This window comes from Oncorhynchus tshawytscha, linkage group LG07 (assembly GCF_018296145.1).
Source record: "Oncorhynchus tshawytscha isolate Ot180627B linkage group LG07, Otsh_v2.0, whole genome shotgun sequence".
NCBI lineage: Eukaryota > Metazoa > Chordata > Actinopteri > Salmoniformes > Salmonidae > Oncorhynchus > Oncorhynchus tshawytscha.
Window position 1 is genome coordinate 55865973 of NC_056435.1, and position 9581 is coordinate 55875553.

Here is a 9581-nt window from a genome sequence, read left to right on the forward strand (position 1 = left end):
ACTCATTCCTGGGTTTTTTCTTTATTTTTCAATTATTGTAGAAAAGTAGTGAAGACATCAAAACTATGAAATAACACATTTGGAATCATGTAGTAACCAAAAAAAGTGTTAAACAAATCAAAATATATTTTATATTTGAGATTCTTCAAAGTTAACTGACTGATATCTCATAGAACAAAGTGTATAAGATCTCCTAAAAGTCTGTGTTATCCTCAGACCTTATGTTCTGCGTTTATTCCAAAACCCTCTTCCTTCCCCATTCATTTTTCCCAAAGGAATGGCTGAACGAACCAGAGGTACATCCTTTCTGTTTTTTAGGACAACAAGCTGGAGAGCTCTATAGCCCCTGAGTGCCCCTCAGGGAGTTTCAGGGGGATTCTTATGGAAAAAATGCACCCACTGCAGGGTGTCTCCGTATGTGTGTCTATGATGTGATAGACGTGTTAGACATGCGACTCGAGAAGCAAATCAAATCAAATCAAATTTATTTATATAGCCCTTCGTACATCAGCTGATATCTCAAAGTGCTGTACAGAAACCCAGCCTAAAACCCCAAACAGCAAGCAATGCAGGTGTAGAAGCAGCATTGCATTTGTGGAAACCAAGACTGTTTTCAGGACAGCCCTTTTTGTAGCTAGATATTTTTTATAAGTTGCGTCAGGGACCATTTAAGCCTTAACCTAATTTTCCTAACCTGCCACGTTAATTATCTTTGCCAAAATAATCCATTCACCTGATAGATGTGGCATATCAATAATCTTTTTAAGCAGCATGATCATTACACAGATGGCCCTTGTGCTGGGGACAATAAAAGGCCCTTCTAAAATGTGCAGTTTTGTCACATAACACAATGCCACAGATGTCTAAATGTTTGAGGGAGTGTGCAATTGGCAAGCTGACTGCAGGAATGTCCACCAGAGCTGTTGCCAGAGAATGTAATGTTAATATCTCTACCATAAGCCACATCCTGCTTCTTCACCTGCGGGATTGTCTGAGACCAGCCACCCGGACAGCTGAGGAAACTGTGGGTGTGCACAACCAAAGAATGTCTCCCCAAACTGTCAGAAATCGTCTCAGGGAAGCTCAACAGCGTGCTCGTCGTCCTCACCAGGGTCTAGACCTGACTGCAGTTCGGCATCAGAACCGACTTCAGTGGGCAAATGCTCACCTTCGATGGCCACTGGTACGCTGGAGAAATACGCTCTTTGTGGATAAATCCCGGTTTCAATGATGTCAATGTTGTGAACAGAGTGCCCCATGGTGGCAGTGGGGTTATGGTATGGGCAGGCATAAGCTATGGACAATGAACACAATTGCATTTTATCGATGGCACGTTGAATGCACAGAGATAACTTGACAATATCCTGAGGCCCTTTGCTATTCATCCGCCGCCATCACTTCAGCATGATAATGCACGGGCTCATAACGCAAGGATCTGTACGCAATTCCTGGAAGCTGAAAATGTCCCAGTTCTTCCATGGCCTGCCTACTCACCAGACATGACACAGATTGAGCATGTTTGGGATGCTCTGGATCAATGTGTATGACAGGGTGTTCCAGTTCCTGTAACTTCGCACAGCCATTGACGAGGAGAGGGACAACATTCCACAGGCCACAATCAACAGCCTGATAAACTCTGTGCGAAGGAGATGCGTTGCACTGCATGAGGAAAATGGTGGTTACACTAGATACCGGCTGGTTTTCTGATCCATGCCCCTACCGTTTTTTTACGTATCTGTGACTAACAGATGCATATCTGTATTCCCAGTCATAATAAATTAATAGATTAGGGCCTAAGGAATGTATTTCAATTCACTGATTTCCTTATATGAGTAACTCAGTAAAATTGTTGAAATTGTTACATGTTGAGTTTATATTTTTGTTCAGCGTAACTATTGATGATTTTCAGGTCAGGTCAGCTTGACTCTAAATGTATTTTATTAAGAAGTTAAGAAGAAATCTAAAGGTAGAAGAATTTCAGACATGGAGTACCAAGAAGAAGCTGTAGGGAACCAGACACAAACACACCCTCATATTCCTTTTGGTTGATTTTTTAAAATACATGTTTTATTGTTGACTCTTTTTGGTTAACAGTCACATACACAGCAAATATAGTAGTTCATAGTATAGTAGCATTCGTAATGATAGTGTGGTTTTAGAAAGGAAAACAGCTAGAGATGTCCTCAGGTTTGTACTCTTAACACAGAGGCAGACTATCTCAATGTCAATGACATCAGCATGTTTGCAAATGCAAGTGTCAACATCCTTTTGTATATACGCATATTACCCATTGACAGAGAAGTATATTAATATGCAGAAAATGAGAGAAATAAATCATTGAAGAATGAGGTTAAATTGAGAACTCTTGGTTTATATTTTTGTATTTACTCCCACACACACAAATCAAATATTGTCACATGCTTCGTAAACAACAGGTTGAGACTAACAGCGAAATGCTTACTTACGGCCCTACCCAACAATGCAGAGAAAAAAAAGAGAAATAATTTAAAAAGTAATAACACGTAAAAGTTAAATACACAACGGGTAGTTTGGCCAATGCATGGGGTACTAGTACCAAGTCGATGTGCAGGGGTACGAACTAATTGAGGTAGATACTGTATGTACTTATAACTATGAATAAATGTGACTAGGCAACTAGATAACAGTAGCAGCAGCGTGTGACGAGTCAAACGTTTGTGCAAGAAGGGTCCATGCAGATTGCTAAATAGTATATTTGGTTAACTACTTAATTGTCTTATAGGTCATCATTGTAAATAATTTGTTATTAACAGTGAAGGAAGTTTCAAACACAACCAACGATTTGCTCCTTGCGGTTGCTCTAAGATGGCAACTCAGCACAAATGTGCATGTGCCTACTGAATTATTGAATCTCAACATGGAAAGTCAGTGGATGCATTTGATTCACTTTTGAGATAGTATGGATGTCAAACAAAGGCAGGCAACTACAGAGGACAAAGGTGGGCATTTCATAATTTAAATGTGAAGTATTGACCTTGGGCGAATCGTTGCTAGATTCCACAAAGCCTGGTCTCGGCCCCAAGCCGTCAGTGAAGTTCATCATAAAAACTCCCTTCACCATGGAGTGGAGTTTAGTCTGCTAAAGGCACTTAGACTAGTAATACTTAAAACACATCACTGTCTGTGTAGGTCTATTGGCTGGGTTGAATTATTTCCAACACAGTTTGGCCTGCTGTCTGTTAAGGCTCAAGCAGAGTAAGCCTGGAAGGTAGGATTGCTGAATCAAGACATCCACTAACAAATGTGTAAGTTTACACAAACACCATCCTTGAAAGGTTTATTTGCAGAAAAAAACTGCCAACACTTGCAGGGAGGAGGGTGGGTTTACTAAATAACTTCACACATTCTCCCAGGACAGAACTGATAACAGGACAGTGTACATGCTGATAAGTCCTCCCTCTTCTGTGGCTGGTGCAGGGCATGTCAAGACACGTGTGCCCTTAGTGACAAGCCAAACCAGCACTGAGGCACAGACAAGCCTGATCCTGAGAGAGAACGCATGATTGAGTGACAATGCACCATTCATATAAACCCTGCATATAGATAAATAGATCAGATTGGTCCAATGCAAACATGAGTCGGGATAGGAGCTCATAGAAGTTATGGGCAACAATTAGCCAATCCGGTCAGATCTATTCATGGGTTTCAAGAGTAGAGGCTGGGGGCATTTATGTAGAATATGGCATAAACAGAGTTCCGGTTCTCTCAAGTTACAACAGGAAGAGATTACTTAGAATGGGCTACCAGTGAAAGGATAAACTATAATGCAAATTGAACAGACCACAGCAAGAGAATCTGAATTCATAAAGGTTTATTGTAATAAAATTGACAAACTGTACAAGTATCTAGATATGCACATCTTTTTTAAAATGTACATTAAATGCATACTGTGCTTCAAATAGCTTAAACTCTACATCTTTCCCATCTAGAACAGTAAACAATGGTGAGCTGCTCAACAGCTCGGTAGGGAGAGAGTATACTACAGAGGGCTGAGAGCATCACGCTACCTGGCAGTGATAGACGTTAATATGACGCCAACCAACCACCTCACAGCTTATACACAAGGCAAACTACCCAGGGGAGAATAACAGGGAACACTTGTCAAAGAGACAGATTCACATAGGAAAAACATTCACAATAGTGATCAATATTAAAACCAACCACTTCTTGAACATGTTGAAAGTAAAGCTATTTTAGATTAAAAAGTCAAATCTTTCTCAACTAGGATCCAAGAGGTTTGAAATTAGTTGACTATTTGTTGAGAGATTTAGCCAAACTCCAGTTGCTCTGAATACTCTTGACTATTGCACAAAAGGAGCCAAGATATAAAGTTTGGCAGCAATATTCAACGCAAAGGGATTTGGGAAGACATTGTCATGTTAAGGTAGTATAACCTGTTAGAGGCAGCTCTTTTTCAACTAGGATGTCAGACGTTGTCTCGATTTCAGGGCACAGGTAGGTTAAAAGAGGCCCTGTAAGATTACAAACCAGCAGTACACAAACATATATTTTTTAAAGTTAATCTTGGAAATGTATGGGTACCTGAACAAATACTTAACGCTCCAGTTATGATTGCTTTAGGATACATTTGTGAGAAGTGGCAATGGTGTGAAGTATTATTACTATTGCACCATGAGATACTAACATCTGAATCCCAGAGTCATTTTGTATACACTTTGAGTCCTGGCTTGATTGTAGTGTGTCAAGACCACAGGACAGAAGCACACTACATACTGAGTCTCTGCAGTGCAAAAAGAGCCTATAGGCTGGTAGTCAAACAAACAAAAAACTAACCCAACAGAAACACTACAACAAATACCCAGTGCTTTAAGAAAACTCAAATTTAAAAAAGGGGTAAATGCTGCGAAATGTAAGTAGAAAAATAATCACTGTGGGTGGTCGACGGGCTTCACACTGACGCTGTTCACGTAGCCAGTCGAGGTAATGCCTGGTTCCGCACTAGCTCGAGACGGTCATCAGGTAGTTCTTCGGTGGGCTAGTGCGGCCACCGATCAGAAATTGATTCTTGCAGTTTTGTGTGGGGTCGGGGCTTGGTGCTGCTGCTGGCGCTGGGGCCGCTGCTTCATAGAGGACGCATATGGAGCCATCCTCCCCGATGCGGTAAGAGACCTCAAAAGGGTCCACCCAGAGGGTTAGCTCTCGGGGCAGGAGGGCGAAGAGCTGATCGCTAGTAAGTCCGATCCGACCAGCAGCCCTGCCAATAATTGGGTCCATTTCATGGTTCATTCGGATGCAGCGGTAGCCCGAGCCCTTCTGTGGTCTGTCTGGGAACCAGTGGTTCTGGTAGTGCTCTGTGAAGAGAGAATTATCAGAATGAAGGCACGAAACTAGAAGAGTCAACTTGTTGCATTGAAAACAAAGCACCAGCTAATGAATTTGGGCCTACCACAATCATCTCGAGATATGCTAAATTAGGCTAACGAGGAAGCTTGCTAACGATTTTGCTGACTTGCAAATGTATAAAATAAAATGTCGAATTACATGTTCGTTGTCTCCCCCCAGCATTAACTATATATTTTTTAAATACTTTTGCTGACTAACGTCGATCAGATTAGAAAAGTAGCTCGATTTGACTGTTGAAACAGACAAAGCCAATACTAGCTGACGTTAGCTAGGTTACCGTTTGTCAACTAACTAGCCAAAACACTATGCAGCCATTTCGACAATAACTAGTTCGTAGCCAAACATTTTTTTTTTAATTACAAGAAAAGCCAACCAAATTACCTGATAATGACTGTTGAAGACAATCTCTGAAATCATGAAGTTGGTGTTCACTCAGGAAGCCTCTTGTTCTCAATAACCTGGAAACAAACGTCGCAGCGGCCGTTACTTCGGGGCCCATTTCACTTCTAGATGAGTATCCTTGGTTCATTTTGCCAGCAAAATTGTTATTTCGGCTCGTAGGAAATAAAATAAGAGTTTGACAGTAAATGCAGTGTGAAACCGAGGTAACGTTAGCTAGCTATAGCGGAAGTAGCTATGCGAGTCCTGGACGAATCCTTCAGCAGAAATGAATATTCAAGTCCGAAGCAGTGATATCAAAGCAACAAGTTGGCTCTAGCCAAAGTAACAATCAGCATTATTTATTTAAAAATATTTGTTCGATTGGAAGTGGCGTTTAGTGTTATTTTTCGCTCAAGTGCCACTTCCAAGTTGTCTGTGCTCGCACTACAGCTTGTGCCTTCTTTTTTATGAAGGGAGAGAATATGTGATGTCACTTAATTGCGAGTTTTGAGTGATTGGCATTTTAACCAATGAAATTCACAGAAAAACCACACACAGCGCTCCCCGTGCGATGTGATTGGTTCACATCGTGGAAAACCGAGGTGGGTGTAAAATGCAAATGAGGTTCCGTCCATCACCAAATATAGAAATTGACGTCTAACCCTGCTCTAAAGTATTCGTGACGACTGTGCAACAAAAAACACTAGCCACTTACCGTAAATTTCAAGCGAGAAAATGTGATTTTTTACTACATTAACAAGCGTATTCAACAACTATTGACATCGGCTCAAAGAGTTATTGTTTACAGATATAACATGTAGCCTACATAGGCGACGGCTATTTGGAAGAAAAACAGTTTTACCGGTTTAGCCAAACAAATGAACCTAGTATTGACAAAAATACTCATCCCATTTTACATATTTCATTTAAAGCTAGAATCCTTAGTTGCTACATACATTAGACTTTAGACTTATAAATTATTTTTACCAATTGATTCTTGAATAATATAACTTATAAATGCATCATGAGTTTAGTTCAACTGTCGTTCCCCATCAGAACCCAAAATATATTTTTTGTAAAAAAAAAATGTAAACAATGTAAATGTAAACAAACTGTATAGTTCCAAAACATGGTTACAACTATTACTTTGATATGGATAGTCAGTCCTTGCATCCATTGCTCTTTTGATGAATTTGAGAGTGGTCACATTTCTACAGGCACATGCCAGATAACACAATTATTCAGGCACAGTTGTGGGCCACCACATACTTCATGTTTTTCAGCTTTTGACCAAAACAGAGGTGGGGTAAATGCTTTATAATTGTTTCAATTAAGGCCTCCAGCTTTAATCAATGCTACTACAATTGCATATGGGGAAATAAAAGTCTAGGCAGAATAAACTTTCTCGGCTGTGAGGAACAAAATGTTAAAATCACAGTTCAGGTTTAACTTCAGGTGTGTGTGTGTGTGTGTGTGTGTGTGTGTGTGTGTGTGTTGTGGTTCCTCTGGCGCTACTACAGGGACATCTAGTGGTTGTAAATTTAAATTATAGTTTGCCATTTTAACCCCCTGTTCAAATCAATATTTCTTTGTCACATGCGCAGAATACAACTTGTGTAGACTTTACCGTGAAATGCTTGCTTAAGAGCCCTTCCCAACAGTAGTAATACGAGGAATAAAATACACAAGAATGGAGCTATATGAAGGGAGTACTAGATCAATGTGCAGAGGTACGAGGTATTTGAGGTAGATTTTTATTTATTCATATTGAACCTTTATTTAACTAGGCAAGTCAATTAAGAACAAATTCTTATTTACAATGACAGCCCCACTGCCAAACCCTCCCCTAACCCGGATGACGCTGGGCATGGCCGCCCTATGGGACTCCTGAGCAAGGCCGGTTGTGATACAGCCCGGGATCATACCCGGATCTGTAGTGCCTTAGACCGCTGCGCCACTCGGGAGGCCAAAAAGATACTGTATGTACACTAAAGCAGGGTAAAGTGACTAGGCATCAGGATAAATAATAATACAAGTCAAATAAAGAACAGAGTAGCAGCAGCAAATGATGAGTGTAAAAGTGTTTGCGTGTAATGTGTATGTAGGCCTATGTGTGTGTGTTATATGTGTGCGTATAAAGTGTATGTGAATGGGTGTGGGTTTTGTGTGGGAGTGTCAATGTTGTGTGTGTAAGTGAGTGTGTATATGGTTTGTGCTTCTACATCTGGATTAAAGCACTTTGTGACATCTGCAGATGTAAAAAGGGCTTTATGAATACATTTAATTGATTGATATATATAGTCTAGTGAGTGTGCGTAGATTAATTTGCAAGATAGAGTCAGTTGCAGAGAGTTCGGTTACCATTAATTGACTATTTAGCAGTCTGTCTATTTAGCAGTCTTGGGGGAAGAAGCTGTCTTGGAGCCTGTTGGTCCGAGAGACTCGATGCTCCGGTACCATTTGCCGGACAGACTATGGCTTGGGTGGCTTTGCTCTGAGACAGCCTGATAAAGAGGTCCTGGATGGCAGGAAGCTCGGCCCCAGTGATGTACTGGGCTCTCCGCACCACCTTCTGTAGATCTTTGTCAAGGGATGGTGCATTTGCCATACCAAGCTGTGATGCAGCCAGTCAAGATGCTCTCGATGGTGCAGTTGTAGAACTTTTTTAGGATCCGAGGGCCCATGGCAAATCTTTTCAGCCTTCTGAGGAGGAAGAGGCGCTGCCGTGCCATCTTCATGACTCTGCGGACCATGTTAGGTCCTTAGTGATGTGGACACCAAGGAACTTGAAGCTCTCGACCCGCTCCACAACAGCCCCTTCGATGTGGATGGGGCCGTGCTCTCCCCTCTTTCTCCTATAGTCCGCAATCAACCTATTGGTCTTACTGACATTGATGGAGAAGTTGTTGTCCTGGCACCACACTGCTAAGTCTCTGACCTCCTCCCTGTAAACTGACTCATCGCCATCAGTGATTAGGCCACACAGTCGCGGGTGAACAGGGAGTACAGGAGGGGACTAAGCACACACCCCTGAGGGGCCCCGATGTTGCGGGTCAGCGTTGCGGAGATGTTTTTTTAATTTAAATTAATTGTTTTTATTAACCCCTCCACCATCCCCACTCTTTTGTGCTGTGATGTTTTACAACATTCTTGAACCTTTCTAATCATATAGTATCCACAGATTGTGAGCAAAAGATGAAAACCTTTCCTACGAGTATTATTATATTATTTATTGACTGTCTATGGCGTTCCAGATCGCCCAACACTGCTATTTGTAAAGATAATTTTAGGTGCATGTTGTGATTTTTTATCCATTCCTGAACCTGTGACCAGAACCAAGCTACATAGGGGCAATACCAGAATAAGTGATCTATCGATTCTGTCTCTTCGCAGCAAAAGCTAGAGAGCTGAGATTGTTGTATGCCCCATATATATAGCATTCTGTTGGTGGCAATAATATTATATAATCATTTAAATTGAAAAAAATGTTGAATCAAGTGTAGTTTTTTGTACCATTTCATAAACCGTATGCCCTCACCACCTGGGGCCCGGCCCATCAGGAAGCCCAGGATCCTGTTGCAAAGAGAGGGGTTCAGTCCTAGCCTCCCTAGTTTAGTGATGCTCTTGGAGGGGACTATGGTGTTGAATGAGCTGTAGTCTATGAACAGCATTCTCACATGGTTATTTCCCCTCTTGTCCAGGTGGGAGGGGGCAGTGTGAAGTGCAATTGAGATTGCGTCATCTGTGGATCTGTTGGGGTGATATGCGAATTGGAGTGGGTCTAGAGTGTCTGGGAT

At 41.4% G+C, this 9581-nt stretch overlaps 1 protein-coding gene across 1 annotated transcript; it reads right to left on the reverse strand.

Moving 5' to 3' along the window:
- Positions 1-3833: 3833 nt before the first annotated feature.
- LOC112254861 (protein BTG2) lies at positions 3834-6257 on the reverse strand. Its single transcript, XM_024427781.2, has 2 exons — positions 5785-6257; positions 3834-5351 (listed from the first exon to the last, which is right to left on the reverse strand). The coding sequence occupies exons 1-2, from the start codon at positions 5930-5932 to the stop codon at positions 4999-5001; spliced, it is 501 nt and encodes a 166-aa protein (XP_024283549.1). The 5' UTR covers positions 5933-6257; the 3' UTR covers positions 3834-4998.
- Positions 6258-9581: the final 3324 nt, after the last annotated feature.

Coding starts and splice junctions, on each gene's coding strand:
- LOC112254861 (XM_024427781.2), bottom strand. CDS start 5,932: ATGAACCAAGGATACTCATCTAGAAGTGAAATGGGCCCCGAAGTAACG. Junction 5,352..5,784: donor TCTTCAACAGTCATTATCAG/GTAATTTGGTTG, acceptor CTCTCTTCACAG/AGCACTACCAGAACCACTGG.